Here is a 25,251-nt window from a genome sequence, read left to right as displayed (position 1 = left end):
GGCATTTATTATTTGTTATTATTGTGTTTGCATATTAATTAAACTATATTTTTTTTTCATTAAAAATTAAGAAATAAAAATAAACGGTGGATCACACAATGAATTCAATTTGTGGGGCTCAGCATTTGTTTGAAAACATGTAATTTGAGAGTAATAGATAATTATTAGTGCTTACATATTAAATTATAATGGATAATTGCACTTTAGCTCTAAGTTATCGGATCAATGTCAATCTTCCTCTATATTACAAAAGTGATTAATGTCCCCTTAATTGATAATCTACAAATTGTCCCCCCTTATTAAATTCAAAAAATTCAATAGGGAATCCTTTAAAAATAATTAATTAATTGTGCCTTATTAATACTAAAATGTCCATTTCTAAAATGTAAGTGTTCATTAATAGATGCACCCATATAGAACAATATTGTACCAATTAAGAAAGTCACAATTCACCATCGCACACCCTGATGCGATGGTCACTCCACAAATATAAATGCTTATGGAGTGTGGGGAGCAAGGGTCAGGGTTCAAGTTTCTAGGAGGGAGCTTCACACACATATACACTTAAATTAGGCTAAAGTAGAAATTCTATCTTGTATCAAAAAAAGAAAAAAGAAAGAAAGCCACAATTCAATCTCTTTATGTTTTTTACCACCGCACACCTTTGATGCGATGGTCACTCTACAAATATAAGTGCTTGTAAGGTGTAGAGTAGAATTTCTATCTTATATAAAAATAAATAAAAAAGCCACAATTTAGTTTGATCGAACTCGTCAATTTCTTCAACATCTATTTTCTTAGAAACCAAACAAAATAAAATCAAGCAAACTTATTATAAGCATGTTAAAAAAAAATTGTGGCTTTCTTTATTGCGTTTGGCTTGGCTGGAAAATGCTGTTTTTTTTACTATTTAGCTTATTTTTACTACCGTTCAACTTATTTTTATTACTATTCATGAGTCCTATTGCACTTTTTATTATTATTTATGGGTTCCACCGTACTATATTAGCTAGTTTTTAGCTTTATCTACAATATTTTTAGCAAAAAATTTTCAGTTTCAGCTAAATTAGCTATTCCCAAACAGACTCTTAGAGCGCGTCTCTCTCCAAGGATAAATTAATTTGCTTCTTCCAACTTCCAAATTATATTTATATGTATAATTTTTATCCACTAATGAAATGGAAGGATCAATTTCACACTTTGTGGAACCTTATGATTTAAATTTTCAAAAATTGAAGTTTGCAATACACTTGAAGTTGGAAGGATGTTTTTGCATTTTGCTCTTAAAATTGTTAAGATAATTTACTATTGGGTAAACTTTATTATCACAGTTTCAAGAAATTTAAACACCACTCTGATTAAAAACTCAATTAACAAAAGTTTCAAAAAATTTTAAAAGTTAAGTATAACTTCATAAGGTCTTACACAAATACACAATTGTCATTGCGCTGCACTGTTATCACGATAACCAGATAAAATATATCTGTATATCACATATTGGATATATAACAAAAAAATATTCAAGCAACTGAGATAAGATCATATAGGAAGATCACATCCAACAGGTGATCTCACCTGCACTGGTAGTCATGGACAGACAGATTCCTCCTACAATTGAGATGTAAGAGCTCGAGATAACCTTGAGTATCCATCACCAGAATGATATGGTTGTGTCATTGTCTCCATCCCATTTAATGAGCAGAAGTTTGACTCATCTGCACTGATGCACTCTGGGACTTTCCCTGAATAGTTGGACTTGTTCATTCATACATGAGTGTTCATTCTTTGCTAATTCACCTATGCTAAGATTTTTCTGAGACAAAAGTCACAAAACTATGTTAACTGATACTCTTAAACAAATTACAGACCGTGCAGGCCATACTAAGACATAATTTTCTACATTAGTACACATCTGACAGACTGACCCTGATTTTGACATATTTTAGCCACAAGGCAAACACAACCTATTTATGGGTTGCCTTCACAAATAACATCCTTTTCGCAAGAAACTCCTTCCACTGACTTCCTATTGCCATATTTTTTGTTGCTACCTCTGACTGACACAGTAAGAGCACTTCCAACATAACTAAAGCAGTAAACAACCCACATTTTCATATGATAAGGATTCATTTTTATTATGAACGTAGGCAGCTCCCATGACTAATTTAAGCCACCCATATAAGCATGGACAAAATTCTCCTCAAAACCAGATCACCTATTACATGGCTGTTCATAAGACCATCCACAAGAATTAAATCACATGATTTATTAAATCATTTAAACAAGTAGTCATGTGACTCAAAAAGTACATGCGGATAGTTTTGCAAGTTGCCACATAGTGAATTGAAGGAACTTTCCTCTAAACCGGTTTGGAGGAAAACTCTTTCCTATGAGCATTGCCTAATTTGACCGACCAGGTAGCAGCCAGGTGTTGGGCAAAGCATAAATGGAAAAAATTTTGGCCAAATATGAAGTGTATTTCCCAGCTATCAACAATGACTAAAATGGTGATCATACATGCCCATAATTATTAGGCCATATAAAACTAGCTAAACAACTTGACCATGCATGCCCATAACTAGGACATATAAAAGCTACAAACCTCATTCATGATGATTATCCTGTTATAGAGTAACATAATGATAATTGAATTAGAAACATTGATGTGGTTTGAAAACCATGGGCTTAGTACAAATTTTGCATGATGGAAGCAAAAACTTTTGATAGTGAAATTAATTGGTCTTTCCTTTTCTTTTTGGCCTGAATCCTGCTATATGTGTAATGTCCTCAACAAAAGCTATCTTCAATCTGTCCCCATTGCATTTCAAAAATCCTAAATCACAAAAACAATTAGAAAATCAGAAAAATTCAATAGGTGCTCTGCAAAGCCTTAGAACAAATCGTTAGTGTTAGAAATAACTTTCCAGTCCCTGTTACAAGCCTACTAAAAGACAACATACGTTCATAGAATGAATTTAAAATCATGCATTATAGAATATAAAAAAATCATTAGAATTTTTTATTGCTAGCCATGCAAGGAATACAAGGGGCTGATACTCCAGATGTCACTAGTCTCCATTGCTTTATTTCCGTCTGAGGCCTACCTACATATATGCATAAGCGGATTTCAAAACACACAACACGCTTAACAATTTATCAATACTAAAAATTTAAATATACCTCATACAATAGTTCTCCAAGATCCCATATGTTGCTCATCTGAAGTTGCCGATGTTATAAGTGCTTTGAAAGCCTGTGAGACAAGTAATTAAGCAAACTAACTCAGCAGACATGTAATTATAGTAATAAAAAATTAAGACAGACAAGGTATCTCTGCTGCACATTATCTCTCAAATCTTTAATGTCTTATAGCAATGAAGTCCACAAAATGTACTCAAAAAAGAAACCATAGATGGAAATTTAAAGCAAGAATATATTTATGAACTGACAGTACCATAACAAGGAATATGAGTCTAAGTTATCGCTACTTAGAGTAAGCACATATGACGTTAATCAGCACCAACAAAAGCACTGGGCTATGGTCAATATGTCTAGCTAAGAAAGCAATTTGATATATCTCAGCAGGTTGCATAGATTCAAATTTAGACATCATTTTTTGATCTGTGAAAAAACTGTAGTCAAGTAGTTTTCTACAGAGCTAATATGCATACCTGGAACATCACTGCAAGAAGTGTGTTGGCTTCACCACATGCTTTAAGTTCTGATCCATCACACCACATGGAGCTCCAACAATGTGATTCTCTACCTAATAAGAAAAATGAAATAATAAATGATTCAGCATAGCATGCACAAGGTACATAAAAATTAAATATTCTATGATTAAGGGAAGAATATCAATCTAAAGGTTCTGCTAAAGAGTCAGACCTTTTGGCAGACAAAGCATGGACTGATGTTTAATCCTGCAAAGTATAGAAGAAGGATTAAGTTGATTGCTTCTCCATGAAATAATAAGAATAAATGGAAGCTTTTTTTCTTTATCAACCTCCCATAGTAAAAAAATCAATTTCTCAGTAAAATGAAAGGGATAAAAAAAATATTATGTCCAAGATTTACACAAGGATAATTCATAAAGTGCCATGCATCAGTCTAAATTCACAAGTGAACAGAACAAAATAAACTCACCCAAGCTATAGGATAGAAAATTATCATTACAACTCCCACAAGCCATATGAACTTGGCCCCGATAGTAAGTCCATATCTTGTGCATATTGCTTGTAGAATGACCTGACAAATGAATGACAACAGGACAATCAATCCCATTTAAATCCATCAAATGTAGTAGCTTCAAACATCTCAGCTAAACCAGCAAAATCATGAAATTTAGTAAAACAAGCATACCTCCCCCAAAGCCAGAATGGAAGTTAAGGAGCAAACAATTGTGACATACTGATTGAAAAGTTTATCCAGGTATCTACAGATTGCAAATACCAAAGCCAATAGCTGTTAATTGAAATTAAGTAAAGTCTAACAAGTAATATGAAGTTAATATAACAAAATCTTAAGAATTACAATACTAAAGGATATCTACTATTCACCATGTGACTTTTCTAAATTCATGGAGGCTCTACCTCTAGACTCCAAGGCCACTTTAAAGGACACACTCATTTTAACTTAATTGCTCCAAAAGGCACAATATTACCAAATCCTTTTTATGTTTTTTTGTTAAAATCACACACTCACAGTATAATTTCCTAATTAAAATCACATACCCTTTACTTTTCACAAACTTCCCTAGTATTACTAATATGATAAAATACAATTGTGCACAAATACATGCATAGACACAAATATATCCCTACATGGCTATCACATTTAGCACTTGAACCAAATTAATTACAATTTGAAAGAGAAATTTCAAATTCAAACCAATTAATACTTATGTTCATATTCTTTATGTAACTTTATGGGATTAGAATATGACTTTTGATGAGCTTGGTTAGCTTCAATTAAAAGAATTCATATATGGTTAATTTTTTTTTGTTTATAAATTCATATGTAGTTAAGAATTATACTGTAATATTACAATAAGCCTCATTTCAGTAGTCATTTAAGAGTTCCCTAAGCAGTCTTTTGACATTTATGAATTTATATCTCGAATATATCCTAGGTTTCTTGAGCCTAGAAACATTTGAGTTTCAAGTTCAATACTTTTGCTATCTCTTGTTGCCTTTTCTGTTGGATGCTCCTCTTAAGCCCTATTACTGTCAGATGGCTATGAAGGTACGGTCTTTTTGCTGCATCATAAAATAAGATAAATGTAGTACTGAAACAACTTTAACGTCCTTCTTTGACATAGCAAGTGTAGTTCTCAGCAAGTACTCTTTAGGTATTTGTTTTCATCATTTTAATAAAAATCAGACCAAGGGAGAGGGTGCTTGAAGAGTACTAAAAACAGAAGATATGAGAGAGAGAGAGAGAAATCATTCTTGAGTGCCTTGATGGCATCAGAAACCTCTCCATAGTGCCCCATATACCCAACCAAATGAATAAATGACTTTGTCTATTGCAGTTGATAAAGTAAGATCTCATTGCAATCCACAAATAGGTCACCATCACAATATTGTGGTGCCTATTTGGCCTAATATAATTATATTCAACACAAATTTGGTAAGGAAATATTATAGCGCAGATAAATTAGTCTCCGAAGTCCAGACAGCATTACAATCCACATTCTCACTCACTGAAGCAACATGAAGAAGATGTAAAAATGTAGGACCTACCTCTTCGTGCATATTGTCATCTCTCGAGCTATGAAACATCGTCTGCAATACAATTGTTATGATGAATTGTCAAAGCTGATTCTAAGGAACTGTATATCTACTTATAAAAGAGTAAATATCCACAGCAAATCAGCTATTACACATGAATTTACTAATACAATTTCATTTTGTAATCCATCGTCACATGAAATGAACCATAATTAGAACTTCAAAGGAGTGAAAGCTCGTATAATTTCGCCTCCCTCTAATTGATGTAAAACTGCTCATTGTACCAGGAGTCCTGAGGATAATCTCCTAATTGTATCAAGAAACCAAAATTTGGCTGCATACAATAATTAATAACCTAGGAATTAATTAAAAGCAAGAGGCTATAGTATCAATAAGTTACCCATCCTCACCCAGGAACAAAAGGTTACTGATGTTGATCCAGTGACATTGGGTGTATACTTCCAGCACTCCCTTAAAACAAATATGACATTTCCAAGAAAAGGAGGGGCAAACTAAAAGGAAAAAGAAAGAACATAGCTCATATTGCCAATAAGCAAGTTAAGAAGAAGTTTACTAATCAGACAGACAAAGCAAGAATTTTACAATTTTGTCACTTCCCAGTAAACTGTTGATATGTTTTCCTGCATCTATTATATAACAGATAAAGAGATTTCCATAGTAGCAAATAGGATATATGTACATTTAGGTGGATAAGGAATTTACCTGGAGTCACTGAAATGCAAAGAAGTTTCTTTAAGAAACTGATGAAGCTTGTGTGGAGGAACATAGAATATTTGAGTCACCAACTCATTTGCAGAAACCATCAGTCTCTCTCTTCTTGATCTAGCATGTTTAGGAATCCAATTGCTGCAGTATATATAATATAAGGTTTAAAATCCTAATGCCAATGAGCTCTAGTACAAATGGAACCTCCTAAAAAAAAGTTGTACCCAGTGCACAAATGGCACCTCCACTCTTATAAAAACAAGAGGAAGGGTGAAGTTGTGGGCTCATAACTCACAAGATGTGTTTGTAATTGTGATGCCCCAATTTTATTGATTGTGTGATGTGCATGGGTGTGTGATGAGTCCCACATCGGGCATATACTCGGTAGATCTGGGGTTTATTAACAATTACAAAGAGCCTCAATTGTGACTAGTCTTTTTAAGGTATAGTGTGACTAGCGTTTTTCCTTGGGTCGTTACAGTAATTTACAAAAAAAATGTTTTTCAACATCTTAAAATTTTGGACACTGAATCCTACAATAAGCATGCTATCCCACATTATGAGTAAGAAAATTACCAAATGCAATGCCATCAGTGACCAAACAAGAGTCAGAAAGAGTAGCAATCAAAGTGGAAGGCCTAGGAATGGGAATAACAATAATATTCTCATCCACACATAACCTTTCCTGCACTAAGATTTCAAATATGTATTCATTTCAATTCTCAAAATAAATCAACAGCGAAAACTCAACTGCAAACATCCAGCAAAGTGGCTAACCAGGGGGGGGGGGGGAGGGGGGCGGGGGGGGGGGGGGGGGGGGGGGGGGCATTCAGGCCTCCTACTCCCCTCCCCTCCTCTCCTTCTCAAAGTATCCTTAGCCACAGAGAGAGAGAGAGAGAGAGAGAGAGAGAGAGAGAACCTAGTTTAAAAGCCAGCCAAATTCATACCATGCTGGCCTACTTTGTAGTGAAAGAAGAAATAAATACAACTCTTGTTTGTTGCAAAAATGAGCATTCTACACAATCAACATTTATGAAATAATGACATATAATATAAAAACAATTAACCTTTATGCTAAGACTGAACAAGAGGATAAATAGGGAAGATAAACAAACAAGAGTACTCAACCCTAACTATATATCTATATCCATGTACCACATCCAAATTACTGCTGAAGTACTTCCACATCATTCTACCCCATTTTAATTTGACTCAATTCAAGTGGAAAAATGAAGGTATTACATCCACTAAAAATTGCAATCAAGATCATTTTACCACAATATGCGTCCCACCAAAGGGTAACGAGGTTTTATTATGACTGATCTTTCAAACTAGAGGGCATGAAAAAATAACAAGAGTCAAACAGCAAACCAGAATGTACTACAAAACTCACCAAATCCATACCAGGATCACTAACGCAAAGTGTCCCCGCATCACTTATCAATGCCACAATCTCACCCTGCTTCAGCCTCTTTAACACAGTTTGTTCTCTTTGAGATTCATTAAATTTGTAATAACTCATTTGAAATTCTAAAGAACAACAATCAGAATGCACTGAACAAAGATGATACCTGCTCTTTTATTTTTGGTTGGTGGGATTGGTTGGGGAAGCATTCTTCAGACATCTGGGTTTTAGTTCCATTGTGTTTGATGTGTTGTACTTAGGGGAAGAGTAATAGGCAGACGTTTGAGGATGTGGATAGTTCGGATAATCAGTTGCTTGCTTCTTTTAGTGGCTTTTTGTTTGACTGGTCTTGCACTTGGGGATTCACATCTAGTAAATCTCTCTCTATGTTCATTAGTTCTTTTCTCTCTTGTAATTGCCTCATTTGCTTTTGAAACATTTTCCTTGTCTTTCTTTGCTCGCCTATGTATCTCTCTCTGTGTTTTAAAATCAGCTGGTCCATTTCAAGGAAGTTGCTTCACCATTACAAAATTAAACTTCTTTTGAGTCTCTTACATATAGGCTTTTGATCTATACATCTTTGTAGCGATTATCTTTTTTTTTTCTTTTTTTTTTTCTTCGATAAATAAGAAGGATCTATATAAATTATAAAAAATAAAAATAAATTAAAAAAAAAAAAACTACTTTGTGCAAAGGAGCACTGTTGGGAGGACCACAATTTAACTCCCTACAACCACTCTAAAAATAGACTCACGAAGTGCGATGTCAAATGCTATAAAAGATTTGAGAGTCTCTTTTCTCATCACCAATTGGTTTTGAGGATGAATGGCACAACTCGCGATCCGACAAATGATATTAGAGCCAAGGACATGGGTTCTAGTCGCGAGAGTGTCACTGTGAGGGAGAAATTGTTGGGGGGATCAAAATTTGACTCACTACAACCACTTTAAAAGTAGGCTCATGGGGCGCAATGTCGAATGCCATAAAAGATTTCAATGTGTTTTTCTCATCACCAATTGGTTTTGAGGTGAAATGGCATGGGTCATGGTCCGACAAACACAAACTAGTCAAAAGTACAAAGGAAGAAAGAAAAGAGAGTTGAGTTTTTGGGGGGGGGGGGGGGGGGGGGGAACCTGCATTAGCTAAGAATAGAACATAGAACTATGGAGAACAGACACAATTTTCAAGTTGATGATAGTTAATACAGTTTCGGTAATTGTGTCAAATTAAGTGAATACCATAACATTATATTGACAAAATATAACTTGGTTTAAGCAAGCCCTGCAAAAAGAAGAAAATTCCATTAATTTAAGATATATATTTAAGAGAGAGAGAGGGAGAGAGTGAAGGTTAAACAAAAAGAAGGGAAGTGGCCTTACACAGTTTGAAGATACCTCAGGGACTGAATCAGTGAATTGTGCGAAATATTGGGGACTAGAACAGAAGGCATGGGTGAGGAGTCCAAAAAGAATTTCATACTAATTTTCAAGAAACTGACATAGCTCCATTTTTAGCTGATGAAATCTTTAAGAATGCCAGAATTGGATTTGAAATTAAAATTTATGTGACCCACAGGACAAAAGGCATTCTCATGCCTCAAAATCATTAGTACCATCTTTGATGTGTGCTTTTCACATTTGAAGTCTTGACCCAACTCAAGCTCAACAAATGAATCCTATGGAGAATAGAACAGGATCAGCCTAGTGGTTACTGATTGGGTTGATGTTAAGCCTAGGCTCACTATCATCTTGTATCCTGTACTTACATTAACTTGACAATTACAACTTACTCTTCAGCTAAAAAAATAAAATCAAATGATCTATTCTTAAGTTTCAACTCAAGTGTCTATTTAGGAACGACTTATTTAGCTGAAACTGAAAACTTTTTGCTGAAAATACTGTAGATAAAGCTAAAAGGTAGCTGAAATAGTATAGTGGGACCATGAATAGTACAGTAGGACCATAAATAGTACCAAAAAGTGCAATAGAATCCATGAATAGTAGCAAAAATAAGCTGAATAATAAAAAAAACTAGTTTTTTAAGCAATCCCAAATGCACACCAAAATGAATCAACTCACTTTCATTTAGAAACCCCAAAAAGTTCGTCCAAAAAAAAAAAAAAAACCCCAAAATGAAAAGACATATTTTAAATCACTTACTTTACAGCTATTGAACAATGATCTAAAAGATATTGAGCTTAAAATTCAGAGCCTTGAAATACAAAAGATATCTAAATGCTACAAAACCAAGAAAAAATAATAATCAGAATAGTATAAGCACTGGTTATAGAACCAATTATACACATCACAACCAGTTGATTAGACTACTAAACCACAAGCACAAGGTATTTCTATCCTAAAAAATCAACCACTTCCTAACATACTTTTTAAGTATTAATCATGATACAAATATAGACAGTACCAAAGGAATACCCATAATAAACTAACATAAAAGAGCAAACATACCACAATAAAATAATCGATACCATTATTTTGAATGTCAAGGAACTCAAGGTTTCCATTTTGTAAAAAAAGGTCCAATCAATGACATGCAGCCCACAGATTGCATGTTTATCAACATTCAGAGAAGTACTTGCCATTTCTTTTGTATTATTATGCACCTTTGGAGACCAAGTTTGACTCATTCTGTTACAATGATTTCAGGGAAAAGAATGATTACGTATGACAGGGGACTGTGATGCAGACTTGCAGTGCATTCCTAGTGTTTGCAAGTGGCTACTGAGCATGCTGCTGTAGCTATGAAGCTAATGCAGCTAAGTCATGATGCAGTGCAGTCAAGATATATAACAGTGCTGGACTATTGTTCATTATGTGGTTGCTTTGCCCTGCAGCGCTTGTAATATAATGCATTCTTAGTATTAGATCTCTTGTAACTGATTGATAGTGTATCCATGAAATAAAACAGTTAGTGATAAGGCAGTGGTAAGATCAGTCAGTTAGGGCCGGTTAGTTAGAAAGTTTTTATTGTAAGCCAATCAAAGAGCAACAAGTGCAACAAACCAGCCAACCAATAGCAGCCTGCCTTGATGGCTATAAATGTACCAAGCCTACTACTTTATAATCAGTTTTTGGAGCATTAAATGAACACTTACATGAGAGGTATCATACCAAGAGTGTGTCTCTTGAAGAGTTTGCATTTCCTAAACTACTCTAAGTAACTTACATTGTCCAAGCATTCCAATCTCAAACCAGCCTCCATCAAACTGATACCACACGAATACCCTAGCATAATCAAAGAAGTCCATGGACTTGCATAACAAACGTCATATTTCCTAGGTTCAGAGCAAAGGAAACCACTGGTTACTCAGAAACGCGCTTCTCCCAAAAAAAAAAAATGCAGACGCAGGGTTGATAAGCTCAATCCAAACGCATACTTAGGGTCCATTTGGATACCGCTTATTTTGCTGAAAACACTGTAGCAAAATAATTTTTAAATGTGTGAATAGTACCATGGAACCCATTTTTAAGGAAAAAATTGCTGAAAAAAGAGGTTTGTGGGTCCTGTGAACAGTGCACGGGACCCACTGGTGTGCACCGTCCACTGTTTATTCTCTGGTCAAATGTCTATCACTGTCCCGTGAACAGTGACAGACAACATCTTCACGTGCTTCTCAATTAAAAATAAATAAATAAATAAAAAAGAAGGAAATCGCAAAATGCCAGACGCTGGCATTTTGCGGATACTTAAAGTGCAAAAGTGCCCAATACGAAGTCAACTTGAATTTTGTAAGTAACATCATACTTCTGTATTTTTTTTCTTGAAACATAAGCATTTCAAAGCAAAGTCTGGATCAACTTAACAACTGACTCAGAAGTCAGAATCAAGAGCCACTTAGACTTCAGCTTGCTAATATATATATATATATATATATTTTTTTTTTGATAAGTAAAATGATAATTATAAATGAGAAAAGACTTCAGCTTGCTAATTACAATCACAGTTATATATGTATGTGATAACTTATGGAACCTTTGTAAAGAAGAGCCCAACAATCACAATTAAATGTTGGCAACCATTTCTTTAAAGCAATTCATCAGGAAGGACCATCAAAAAGCATGCATCACAAGCAACACTTAAAATGTCCAGCCAAACATGAAGTTGTCCTCAGCCTGATATGTGATGACCATTACCTCACAGACTAATCAGTGGCCTTATAAATAAGTGGACTTCAACCAACAACACATGTCACACACACACACACACTGGTGAGAACATGAAATTAAAATAAGCATAGGTGGAAAACCAATCCCAAGAATGCAATCATCACCAGGAAGGAGTAAGATAGGGGTTAAGAGACAAGAAATGTGTACTAGATAATCTATTCCTTCAAACAGAAGGACACAAAGAAGTATAAGGACTATTCTTTCGCTCCTGGTCTAAAACAAAGACAAATAATTTCCTGTTCTTGTATTTAATTACCTGTCAATAGGAAAACATAATGACTAACGCGTCTCCTGGGCAGCAGCCTCTGTTATTGTTGCAAATGAACATTGTGCAGTTCAGAAGTAATGATCCTGTGGTTGTGGTTGATAATACTGATTCATAGATGGTGGGGAATCTAAGTGGTGCAGACTTCAATGCCAAGTTTGTGGAGGAACTCAAAATTCCTTTATCTCAAATAAGACCAATTTGGCACATAATCTGAAACTAGAACTTGAACCAGGTAGATAAATTGGAATTGTGAGTGCCAACGTGGATAAACTAGTCCCAGACAACATCCATTGTGAGTATCGGGTTGCTTATAAATTCTCAACAAACAAGCAATTACAAGCCACCAAAAAAAAAAGAAAAAGAAAAAGAAAAGAGATTTGTATACTTGGTTTGGTAGTAAGATAATCTAGATGTCCTTCAAGAAGGTCAAGATATCATCTTTGAGGTCCTTTAGAAAAGATAAATAATATTCAAATATTATCCGGCATAACTAATTATAATATTTTCAGGCAAAAAAGATCTAACTTTTCGCCATCCACTAAATGACAATACCCAATGTATCTATACAAAGACCATTGTGGAATTTGTCTCCTAACCACTAACATTTACACTTTGAACAAAAATGAGAGCGAGTTGTTGCAGTTCCACATCTGTAACAGAATTCGATTCCACACCTGTGATAATACACAAAAAGAAAGTTATTACAGCATCCAAGACTTCATAGAAAAATACCAGTTGAAAATAATTGTAGTGATTGTGCAGGTAATACATCAAGAATAGGGTCAACACATGCCTAAGGTCCTTAATTAAATAACAACTTTATCGTTTATAGAGTAAGGTAGGAATTTAATCTATAGATTGAGCATGTAGGTGGACAAGAACATTAACTCATCAATTACACATGATATACAAAATCTGCACCTAACTAAAATTTTATCAATCATAAAGGAAATTATATGTGTGTGTGTGTGGGGGGGGTACCTAGGTATAGTTCCTTAGGTGCTGTACCATAGGTTACCCAATTAAATTTAATTACATGGTTACATTGGCCAATGAACTACACTGTCAACTGGTCATGGGAGAAGATAATACCGCTGCATTGATCAATCAACCCTGAGGTTGAATTTAATTTGGAAACCTAAGATTTAACACTTAGTAATTGAACCTAAGTTTTTCCCTATAAAAAATTAAAGAACCATGCTCCTAAATAGACATTTTGAGGAACAAAGACATAAAAGTTTTGACATAAACACTATTGTTAACCAGGAAAATGGTTCAAGAAAGGCTATTACTCCTCATTTTAAGCGACAAATGATACTCCAAAGTCCAACCACAAACCTCTGCACAAAATCATATTTCTAGAAATCCAAACTATTTGTGCATCAGTGTTTTTTTTTTTTTTTTTTTTTTTTTTTTTTTTTTTTTGTGGTAAGTTTCACTAGGCTTGCAATGGGATATAAGTTGGATTTGTTGCCTTGATTAATCTCTGGGTAAGCATCAGCTGAAATATTTATCTAGAATTCTAGATTATGGAATGAAAATTGGCATATGGTAGACAATATTGAATATGCAGGAAGTGGCAAAGCAACCCAAACATACTAATTAACAAGTCTAATTCATCTATATCTATTCAAAGTCCTAGATTAAGTATGCTGGAACATCTGAAGGAATTAGCAATATAAAGAAAGAAATGAGGACCTGCATTTGATAAACATGCAGCCTTGATTTTTATCAACATAGAATCTGCAACTTGGACACCTACTCCAACTCTTGTTCTGGGCAAGGTTCAATAACATGATATCCTCCCTTTCTCTCTCATTCTGATGCAATTTCTGGAACTGGGCACAGTCAATCCCTGAATGCCAAGGAACCTTACACTGTGCACAAAACATTCTCAAACAATTGGGACATTGAGACTCCCTTATGCTTTCTCCACTCTCACTGGTGTCATCAAGCAACAAAGCCGAGCAATCCTTAAAGGGACAATAAAACTTTTGTGAACCAGGAATAAGAGCCTCACACAAAGCGTTACCCCACCTGTCAAAAACATCCTTGGGAAGAATAGAACGACACTGCTCTGGCTCCAACAATCCTTCTACACATTCTGGTACAGGACAACGTATAGATGTAATATTGTCTTGAAGCTTGGAAGCCACGTACATGGCCATACACTCTGTACAATACGCATGATCACAACCCTTGATGCTAAAACTCTCATTCCCACTCTTGGTTTCCGTGCAAATTTCACAGATAAACTCAACGGAGCCATTTTGATTGCTGGGTTTTGAAGAAGAAGACTGCCCAGTTTCCAAAAGAGGACCAGAAGAAGTTGTTCTTCGCCAGTTTTGAATTTTGGGTTTGAACATAAGAACTCGGAGTTCATCATCACCGTCATCACGATGATCATCGAGGTTGATGCAGGATTGAGAATTAGGTGATGATTGGAGCAGAGAAGCCATGATAGCAAGTTGAAGGTCTCTGTTCTCAGAGTAGCGTTCAACAGAGATAGCGTTGAACTTGTTGGTTCCCTTAACGCCTTTGTCCGAGGTCGTTGTTTTCAAAACAACAACATCATCATCATCATCATCGTTAACTTCGACAACATCTATAATATTCTGTTTCTGATCCATTTGCTGATGCCTTTTTCTTTTGGGAATCAGTTTGGCTCTTTGATTTGAGGATGAGGATGAGGATGAGGACCCAAAAATAAGAGGATCATTAGGAGGAGGAGGAGATGGAGATGGAGATGGAGCAGCCATTTTCATTCGACAGAATTTAATTTAATTTAATTTTTAGGGTCTCTCTCTGCCGTTTCTTCTTCTTTTCTTGCTTCTTTTAACCCTCTCTCATGCTTTTGCTTTTGTTTGTTTTTTTTTGAAAGTTAGTGTACTAGTGTTCAGCATACTACTGCTACACTATCCTAGTCACCATTTTGAAAGTTTGGGCCACATGCTCCACAGCCCAGTCAATTCTTTATCTAAAAATGACACAATGACACTATTTATCAAGATATATATTGGTCTAATACGGTTTCGGAAATATATTGGAATTTTTTTTTTTTTTTGGGAGCCCTCAAGTTACCCATGGTATTCGAGTTCCATAAAATTTTTTTTGGCTAATTTAAAGGCTATTTTTTTAAAGAATTCGAGTTTATGGAACTCGAGTTCCCCAAACTTGAGTACTCAAAAAATTATAGATCCCTATATATTTCTGAAATAGTAGTAGATTGATATATATTTCGGTAAACAGTGGTATATAGCCATTTTGGCCCTATTTAACTCTATTTCCATGGTTCCTTTGATTTCCACAATATTTTCCCTCACTTCATCACCATTTTTGTTTTCTCTAATGACCTCATCACACATACTTTGTGCATGCAATTGAGCTTTTAAAAAAAATATATATATATATATATATATTTTTTTTAGTATCGTAATGTTTAAAACTGAGATAAATATAATGTCATCATTTTAGGATATTTTTCTATGTGATTTTTAAAAAAAAGTTATTTATAAATGGGTTTAAAGTTTGAAAATTTTGAATTTAAAATAAAAAAGTGGTAATTCATATAGAGAAAAGAAAGAAAAAAGCCTAAATCTTAGGAACAATAAATTACTATTTTAATCCATTTATTTTTTTATTTAAAATTATTTAACTAAAATATAGGGTATTTTAGAGAGTTTAAGAATTTGTGTGAAAATATTTTAGTATACAAAATGATAAAACTTAAACAAAGAATAATGTTATTAGTAGTATAGAAGATACAAAGAATGAAGATGAGAATGTGAGGGTTTGGGTTGTGTCTGGGGATGAATAAAAGGACACACATGCATATTCAAAAACAAAGACCACCGTGCACTCTTGGTGTGGTGGTCACTTCACAAGTATAAGTGCTTGTGAAATGTGAGGGCAAAGATCGAGGTTCAAGTCTTTAGAATGGAGATTCACACATATATACACTTAGATTATGTTAAAGTATAACTCTATCTATCTCCAAAAAAAATAAAAAAATAAAAAAGGAATTGCCTTAAAATATGAATAAAAGAGGAACATTGTTTCTTATTTCTTGGTTTGTTCTTAATTTATTATAACTAGTTAAGTTTCCGCACAATGTACAGTGCAACTTATTATTAGTTTTCTTCAATATTTCAATAAGTTATACCAAAAATCTTGTAATTTAACTAATTGACATCTCAATTTCCAATAGAAACATTTAGGATTCAAAATCCCTACCCCTCAACTATCAATGTATAAAAAAAGATATTTCAATAAATTTTATTGTAAAAAATTGTAATCTTTAGTTATTTTATATATAGACAAAATAGAAATACACTAAGACTGTGTTTAGTTGGAGTGAAAACATGGAGGATAGAAAATAAAAGGAGAAAAATATGGTAGAAAATGCTGTTTTTCACTGTTCGGTTGGGGAAGGAAAATGGGGAAGACATAAAATTCGGGAGAAAGTTTTCTCTCCCAGGCCCACATTTTTTATCCTCCCAAATTGGGAGGAAAATGTGGAGAGAAAAGTGCTGTGAAAGCACTTTTACACAAATACCCCGTTTCTCCATCCTTTCATAGCTACAAACACAATGGCTACAAATACAACAATCTTTCTCTCAAACATCTCTAAACTCAAGTATAATTAGATTATCAGAATACAAACTCAAAAAAACAATTTTAAAATTAATCAAATCATAACAATAAAAGCAAAAAAAAAAAAAAAAAAAAAAAAAAAGATAAAAGACAGAAGATAGAAGACAGAAGCCATCTAACCCATCTAGACTGCGTTGGGGATGAAGATGAGCAATGGCTCCAGGCTAGGCCAAATGCTTTGGGACGAAGATGACCCATTTGGACTGCGTTGGGGACGACTGTTTTGGAATCAAGTAAAAAAAAAAAAAAAATAGAGAGAGCGAGTTGGAGAAAAAAGAGAGAGAATGAGAGTTGCTAGTGCTAGAATGTTCTTGAATGAAGGAGAAAAAGAAAATAAAAGAAGGGGGGATAGAGACAAGACAACATTTGTGGAGGAGAAAAACAAGGAAAAAAAAAAACAAAACGTATGGATGAAATGAAATGAGAGAAAGGAGAAATAATATAAAGAATAAAAAATCCTAATTGAGAAATGTTATCACAATATTTTCACAATAAATTTTAAGTAATAGATTGTTATTAGTTAATATTGGTGAGTAAAAAAATAATTTCAGTGGTGGATTCAAATTAGAATTAGTAACAGCTTTTCACATAAATTTTGTTGTGAAAGTATTGCGAAAAATGTTGTAGACGTAACACTTCTTATTGAAATATATGATTATTGGTAAATTTTATATTATTTAATGAGTACAAATAAATCTATTTATTACTTATTATGTAATAAGGGTATAATAGTCAAATTATATAAACTACATTTTCTATCCTCCCACTTTTCTTTTCAACCAAACAAAAGAGTTTTTCATCCTCTCACTTTTCCACTCCTCCAACCAAACACACACGAGGGAAAATTAAATATTTTCTATCCTCCCACTTTTCCATCATTCCACTAATTTTCCATCCTCCCACTTTTCCACTCCTCAAATCAAACGGACCTTAAGAATAGTATAGTGATTTAACCATACTATATATATGTGGTTACAAATTGAAAATTGCACGATATAATAGCTAATATAGATAGGCATGTTTTATGCCTACTAAAAAATGCATATATCTTTCAATTATTATTTTTTATTACATTCTTGATTTTGTGTTACTAAAAAAAAAATTCTCCTTTTTGTTGGACATGGTTTCAATTGTTGCAAAAACAACTAAATTTGAGTAAAAAATAAAAATGTCATATTTCAAATAAATTGTTTCTCACATAAAAAACCAATTGTTTATCATATAAATCTTAGAAAAATGATATTAAAATTTCATTATGCTTAAAATAACTAATATAACAAAATAAACATATTTATTATATTAGTAATCTTTCTAATTACATAGAATACATTTTACAGTGTTATTTCCACACACACACATACACGCATGGGCTCACACACACACACACACACTCACAAACGAGTTAGGAAATTTAAAGGATTAAGATTAATTTTAGTGAATTCACAAATATATATATATATATATATATATATATATATATTTTATGGCTTTTGTGACAATTGTTATCAAATCAACTGAACATGAGTAAGAATGTCATATTCTAAATTTATTATTATTATTCCAACTAAAAATTATTTTCTATGTAGATTTTATTAAAATAATCATATAATTTCATTTAATATAAATAATTAATGCATAACAATAGATAATTAATATATGCATTTACTTCATTGGTTAATTCAATAAACTAATACTTTAATATAAATGCAAACTTTGTTGAAGTAGGAAACTAAATAAAGAGAACTTTAAGGAATGCGTCACATGGCACAACCTTATAGGGTCTGTTTGAATACAACTTATTTTGCTGAAAACAAAAAACTGAAAACACTGTAACAAAATAATTTTTAAATGCTTTCTCAAAAAAAAAAAAAAAAAATTTTAAATGTATAAAGAGTGGCATGGAACCCACTTTTAATGAAAAGGTTGCTGAAAAGTGAAGTTTATGGGTCCCATGAACAGTGCATGAGACCTACTGGAGTTGCTGAAAAGTCAAATATTGCGGCTAAAACAAAAAAAAAAAAAAGGGAAACGCAGATGCTGGACGTGCAAACGCGCAATCCAAATGCTGCCATACTCTCTAGCACGAGATCTATATATATATATATATATATATATTGTGGGGCCCAGCAATTTATGGGCCGAACCCATTTATTCATGGGGAGCCCTAAGGCTCAAGCCAAAGAGGGTTACAATCAAAACTCAATAACATAAAGTCCAAAATGGCCCAGAGATGTTGCCGAGGACAATTCAGTCCTCGGCAGACCCAAAATTCCACCGAGAAGAAGGGCAAAAACGGTATAGGAACAAGCCTGAAAGAAAATCCAAAATATCTAGGAAAAACTGCCCTTCCCATGCAAGGTTCTGACCTAACAGAGTCGTATTCGTCAGCTTTATCAACCATCCCCAACGACTTTGGGTTTGGATTGACGGGACAAGTATCAGTCTTGGAAATGTCGACCCTACACGTGGACGAAGGAAAGCGAACGCAGGTTAGTATAAAAGAAAAGTAAGTAATCTGGAAGAGGGGGCTGGGAAGACTGGCCAAAAAGGAAGGGCTTCCAGTCCACCTCCAAGAGAAAGACTCCAAGGGTAAAGGTACTTTAATCACATATGAACACCACAAAAACCCACCGCTGGGTAGCCAAGGCCTAGCCTTTCGAACCCACTCTCTACAAATGATATTGTTTGGGCCCATTCACGTGCGAACCCAACACTACTGCGGTTCGTCGCGGAACGTGACCCTACAATTGGCGCCGTCTGTGGGAAGGGGCTTGCGCGTTAGCTCGAGCGGAGGTGGGGTTGAGCTTCTGTCGAACAAGGGTCTACTAAGATGCCTTTACGACTGGCGACACGTTGTTGTTGTTTTGACACAAGTTCCCACTAGGGGCTACGCCTTGTAATGCCAGTTGCATGGCAAGTCTAGGGGCTTTAAACATCAAGCTAGTTTCCCCCACCTTATTCGAGGAGCTAACCTTCAGGAAGTAGATAAATTAAGAAACAGAATACAAGTTTTGGACAGAACCAAGGCCTTGTATGGTCCTCGGACCCAAGTCTCTGGGGAAACCAACTACTTACAAAGAGAATACAAGTTTTGGACAGAACCAAGGTCTTGTATGGTCCTCGGACCCAAGCTTCTGGGGAAACCAACTACTTACAAAGAGAATACAAGTTTTGGACAGAACCAAGGCCTTGTATGGTCCTCGGACCCAAGCCTATGGGGAAACCAACTACTTACAAAGAGAATACAAGTTTTGGACAGAACCAAGGCCTTGTATGGTCCTCGGACCTAAGCCTCTGGGGAAACCAACTACTTACAAAGAGAATACAAGTTTTGGACAGAACCAAGGCCTTGTATGGTCCTCGGACCCAAGCCTCTGGGGAAACCAACTACTTACAAAGACAATACAAGTTTTGGACAGAACCAAGGCCTTGTATGGTCCTCGGAGTCAAGCCTCTGGGGAAACCAACTACTTACAAAGAGAATACAAGTTTTGGACAGAACCAAGGCCTTGTATGGTCCTCGGACCCAAGCCTCTGGAGAAACCAACTACTTACAAAGAAAATACAAGTTTTGGATAGAACCAAGGCCTTGTATGGTCCTCGGACCCAAACCTCTGGGGAAACCAACTACTTACAAAGACAATACAAGTTTTGGACAGAACCAAGGCCTTGTGTGGTATTCGGACCTAAGCCTCTGGGGAAACCAACTATTTAAAAGGAAAAACTACGTTACGTGGACCTTAGAATCTCCCCGAGGTAAACTCTCCATTAACAATTGGGTTAATTCTTGAATTACATGGATTCTCTAGTTTGCCCTCGGATCCTCAACACCAAAGGGACTAGTACGGAATGGAGCAACATGTTTCCGAAAGTATAAGCGAAGTCATTCAATGCTGGGTCATCCCCTCAGATGAATTATTTAGAATTTGTCGTTCTCAAACAGTATTCTCGCGCTTATTACAGAACGTTCAACCATTATCTAGGTTAGTTTCCTAAGTCCAACTTACTACGAATTGTTATTATTATGCCTGGTAGTGTCGGCAAATTAGAATTAGTTGGATTGTATTTCACGGGTTCTTGCTTTAAATATCGCCGAGAAGAAACAAACACATGGAGCACACCCATTCACAAAGTGGTGTTGCCAAAAGAACAGTATTCAAAACAAGTAAGTGAGTTTCCATTTTTACTAAAACAAAGAAACAGTACAGCGTACAATGAAAAGCTGGAATCAGCTTATGTCAGAGCTCACTACATAATCGGAAAGGAAGATACAAGAGAATAACACAAAGCAGAAGAGGCAGTACAGACGAGAGGTTGGATTCTAAAGCTAACCACATAACCAAAAAGAAAGAAAGATACAAGAGAATAAGATAAAGCCGAGGAAGTAAATCAGAGGAGAGGTTGGCTACTGCTCCAAGACCTTGTTCTTCCTCAATGCCTTTACATGCCCATAACTCAGGCAGCAAAGGGAACCCAACTTGAGCCTCACACCGCTGAAGGAAAGGTGCAGGGAGCCGGAAGTTGAGAAGCCTTCACCAAAAATTTGCCTGCGACAGGGCAGAGATGCTGATGGCGGAGAATCTTTCTTCTGACACACCAAAATTCTGGCATGAACAGAACCTGCTTCGGATTTTGATTAAAAGAGGGAGAAACACCCTTTCCCCTCTATCGAAGTGGAGTATTCTCTTAAATTTATGCTTCCTTTGCCCGTACCTCACTATTCTGAGTCTCAGGAGGACACGACGCCTCTGTGGCGGAGAGAGTTTCTTCTCCCTAACCCTCGCCTCAAACATGTTATGCTAAGGGGGGATAGCACTGGATATGGGAGTTGTGATTTGGGAGGAAACTGAAGAATTGGTGCGTAGGTGAAGCAACTTTCTCTCCTATTTATTTAAAGAGATAAGGTGGTGGCATTTGATTCACGCAGCGTCCCAAGGAACGCTACAGACAAGATGGTTCTGGCTCAATCTCCAACGCCACCTGCAACCATGGGATTAAAGGAGTATCGGGAAGGTGCACCTCGAACATTGGGACGCCAAAAAGTACTGCGTGACCAAAAACTACATAAATACCCTTTAAGTTGTGGGCCTAGTGAATTCGCGGCCCAGGCCCGTTCTGTATGGGGGCCCAGGGACAATGGCCCACGCCGAGGAATAGCCGATGCCGAGGACAACCTCCTGCTCGGCACCTCGCGAAATACCTGAGGAAAGGGAGAAACTGAACTACAGCCTTCGAACTCAAGCCTGTGGGGAAACCAACTACCTCGGCGAACTCAAGGCGTTGTGAAGTCCTCAGACTCAAACCTATTGGGACGCCCACTACTCAAATGGGGAAAGCCCTCGGCTCAAATACTTTAAAATGTTGAGGCCGATAAAAGTGTTAGGATGATGGCGAGACGCCCCACTATTTGGTAGCCTACGGGGGTTGTTCATTCTTGCGGGAAATATGTCTTCAGATGATTACTTCCTACATCACATAGAGCATCCAGTTCTAATGTCGGCATTGTTTTGGGTAAGTATCGTTATTCACAGATAGGCATTGCTGTGTCAAATAATGCTATTAAAGTTATGGTGACATCTTTTTATCAGCAAGTATTTCGGCCTTAATTGTCATTGATTCAAATGCTATATTATTGTGCCGAGCAGCGCTTATAAACTTGTAAAAACATAGAAACAGAATATGCGAAGTAAAATAACAACAATTTTTATTAATATGAAAAATTATTACAACGTACAAAGAGGGGGTTAAACAAGCCTATACAAAAGGTAAACTACCGAAGCAACAATAATATTCGCAATACAGATAAGTAAACAGTCAGGTGTCTTTTAAACTCGTCTTCAAAGTCTCTCCAATCTCTGCCTCAGTATTGCTCCTATTGAGAGAAGAAATTTCTTTAGAAAAAGTTGAAGGAGAAGGAAGAAGAAAATGAAGGACAAGGAAGAAGAGGATGGAGGAGATGAATGAGGAAGATGGAGGAGATGAATGAGGAAGATGGAGGAGATGAGTAAAAGAAAGAGGAGAAGAAGAGGGAAAAGATGAGAAGGAAGAAAGAGAGGCGGAAGGAGGCGCCAGTGAACGAAGAGAGGAAGAAGCAGGGGCACTTAGTCCCTGCCTCAGTCCTGACTCCTAACACGCTGGCGCCATATTAGATATGCTCATGAGAGAGCGGATAGTACTGATGATATGTGTCCTCGGCTCAGTCACGCCAAAAATGTGACATGACGAGTCCCTGCTTCGGATTTTGGCTGAAAGAAAGGCGAGACAAATCTTGAGTCTCCGCCATCTTTGCCCTGATCGAGCCATTTCGAGCTTCGTTAGAACATGGTATTTCTAGGAGGAGAATAGTTTTTTCATTGCTTATTACTACGGTGAGTGTGTTTCAGGTTAAGGTATAACCGGAGAATAAGAGTAAACTCCGGAAGGAATCTAAGAGTTTCAAATTTTGGTAGGAGTAAAGGGATTCATTTGTGGGAGAAACCACTCTTATTTCTTCTCTTTATATAGGGGACGAAGAAAATAGTACTTAATGAGTTCAGATCTCCAAGGAAATCTACAGACATGAATACGCCCGTTTTATTCCCCCACGTCATCAAAAACCGTTGAACCTGAGAGGTCTCGTAAAGGGAAGATAATAAAGGCGCGCTTCAGATAACCAAACGGCAGAAACGCATCGTGCGCAAATCAAGGGGAATATCTTGTAGACCGGTACATTCCCTAGGCAGGTGAAGAGTGGCCTGCGTCAGTCAAGGGCTGAATTAAATGAGCCATAATAAATGCTCGGTATTATCAAAACCCCCCTCTCTGACCAGGAAGTCGGACAGTAGGGTTTTGAGGGGCTATTGTGGGGCCCAGCAATTTATGGGCCGAACCCATTTATTCATGGGGAGCCTTAAGGCCCAAGCCGAAGAGGGTTACAATCCAAACTCAATAACATAAAGCCCAAAAGGGCCCAGAGATGTTGCCGAGGACAGTTCAGTCCTCGGCAGACCCAAAATTCCACCGAGAAGAAGGGCAAAAACGGTATAGGAACAAGTTTGAAAGAAAATCCAAAATATCTAGGAAAAGCTGCCCTTCCCATGCAAGGTTCTGACCTAACAGAGTCATATTCGTCAGCTTTATCAACCATCCCCAACGACTTTGGGTTTGGATTGACGGGACAAGTATCAGTCTTGGAAATGTCGACCCTACACGTGGACGAAGGAAAGCGAACGCAGGTTAGTATAAAAAAAAAGTAAGTAATCTGGAAGAGGGGGCTGGGAAGACTGGCCAAAAAGGAAGGGCTTCCAGTCCACCTCTAGGAGAAAGACTCCAAGGGTGAAGGTACTTTAATCACATATGAACACCACAAAAACCCACCGCTGGGTAGCCAAGGCCTAGCCTTTCGAACCCACTCTCTACAAATGATATTGTTTGGGCCCATTCACGTGCGAACCCAATACTACTGCGGTTCGTCGCGGAACGTGACCCTACATATATATATATATATATATTTTATTAGGAAATGATATTTTTTTACTAAAACTTTTTACATCATGAAAAACCAAAAATATATATATTTTTAAATTATGTTAAAAAGTCATTCTAGGACCTATTTGGGTCAATTAAATTGTTAAGATTTAGATATGTTTTGAGATCAAAATTTTAAATATTTATAAAAAACAATTCATTTTGAGATGGCAAGCAACATATATAGGGGCTGGTGTTAGGGTCAAGGGGTACATGTCCCCTTGTCCTAACATAGCTTTTTCATCACCACCACCTCCAACTATTGATTTATAAAAAATAAAAAAAAAATTGTTCATTTTGGATCCGTACATTGTTCTAGGTTGTGTTATTTTTGAATGACTTAAGTTTTTAAGTGAAAGGATTCCTCACACCTTATTATTCAACCACATTGGTGATGATATGTAAAATCCAGTGAATTTTAGATAACAAAGTTACCCATATCAAAACAAAAAATTCTAGATGTCTTTATTTTTCTGTTTTCCCATTACAAAAGCAGAGAATATGAATATGTTTCGAGTTCAATTTCTCCATGTATTGCTTAGTGAAGCTAAAAGAGGTAAATTGGAAGAAGGGCAAAAAATCATATTGAAGCAGCTAAGTACACATTAGAAAATGATAATTTTGTGTATATATTATCACATCATTTAAAACTTTAAATATTTGAATTAGTCTCATCACATGCGCTTCACGCGTGCAATGAAACTTTTTTGTTTTTGTGTCATAATTTTTTATTCATTCTATCTTGAAAAAAAAAAGTGATATTAGAATTTAGAAGAAAAA

General features: G+C 35.8%; 2 protein-coding genes across 4 annotated transcripts; both read right to left on the bottom strand.

The window, feature by feature from the left end:
- Positions 1–2,565: 2,565 nt before the first annotated feature.
- LOC126709148 (uncharacterized) lies at positions 2,566–8,975 on the bottom strand. 3 transcript variants are annotated; one of them, XR_007649325.1, is made up of 9 exons: positions 8,027–8,975; positions 7,849–7,926; positions 5,742–6,596; positions 4,360–4,432; positions 4,144–4,245; positions 3,886–3,920; positions 3,672–3,766; positions 3,181–3,253; positions 2,566–3,104 (listed from the first exon to the last, which is right to left on the bottom strand). XR_007649325.1 is itself a non-coding variant. In XM_050409259.1 (9 exons), exons 1-6 carry the CDS (start codon positions 7,887–7,889, stop codon positions 3,915–3,917), a joined length of 408 nt encoding a protein of 135 aa, XP_050265216.1. In that variant the 5' UTR covers positions 7,890–8,480; the 3' UTR covers positions 2,566–3,104; positions 3,181–3,253; positions 3,672–3,762; positions 3,886–3,914. The 3 variants fall into 3 exon arrangements, 2 of the variants coding, with proteins under 2 accessions (XP_050265216.1, XP_050265215.1); XM_050409259.1 differs by having other exon boundaries at positions 3,672–3,762; positions 5,742–5,783; positions 6,453–6,596; positions 7,849–8,480; XM_050409258.1 differs by having other exon boundaries at positions 5,742–5,783; positions 6,453–6,596; positions 7,849–8,473.
- Positions 8,976–12,709: 3,734 nt separating this feature from the next.
- On the bottom strand, positions 12,710–15,747 carry LOC126709147 (E3 ubiquitin-protein ligase RSL1). The gene is made up of 2 exons (XM_050409257.1): positions 14,011–15,747; positions 12,710–12,986 (listed from the first exon to the last, which is right to left on the bottom strand). Exons 1-2 carry the CDS (start codon positions 15,075–15,077, stop codon positions 12,911–12,913), a joined length of 1,143 nt encoding a protein of 380 aa, XP_050265214.1. The 5' UTR covers positions 15,078–15,747; the 3' UTR covers positions 12,710–12,910.
- Positions 15,748–25,251: the final 9,504 nt, after the last annotated feature.

Source organism: Quercus robur, chromosome 12 (assembly GCF_932294415.1).
Source record: "Quercus robur chromosome 12, dhQueRobu3.1, whole genome shotgun sequence".
Classification (NCBI taxonomy): Eukaryota; Viridiplantae; Streptophyta; class Magnoliopsida; order Fagales; family Fagaceae; genus Quercus; species Quercus robur.
The sequence above is the reverse complement of the archived record's forward strand: the minus strand, read 5'-3'. Positions and strand labels throughout refer to the sequence as shown.

Excerpts from the sequence above, each read along its gene's own strand:
- LOC126709148 (XM_050409259.1), bottom strand. The coding sequence starts at position 7,889 with ATGCGGGGACACTTTGCGTTAGTGATCCTGGTATGGATTTG. Across the intron at positions 6,597-7,848 it reads GTGATCCTGGTATGGATTTG|CAATTGGATTCCTAAACATG; the intron begins GTGAGTTTTGTA and ends TATATACTGCAG. Across the intron at positions 4,433-5,741 it reads ATGACAATATGCACGAAGAG|ATACCTGGATAAACTTTTCA; the intron begins GTAGGTCCTACA and ends TGCAATCTGTAG.
- LOC126709147 (XM_050409257.1), bottom strand. The coding sequence starts at position 15,077 with ATGAAAATGGCTGCTCCATCTCCATCTCCATCTCCTCCTCCTCCTAAT. Across the intron at positions 12,987-14,010 it reads TGCATGTTTATCAAATGCAG|GTGTGGAATCGAATTCTGTT; the intron begins GTCCTCATTTCT and ends GTATTATCACAG.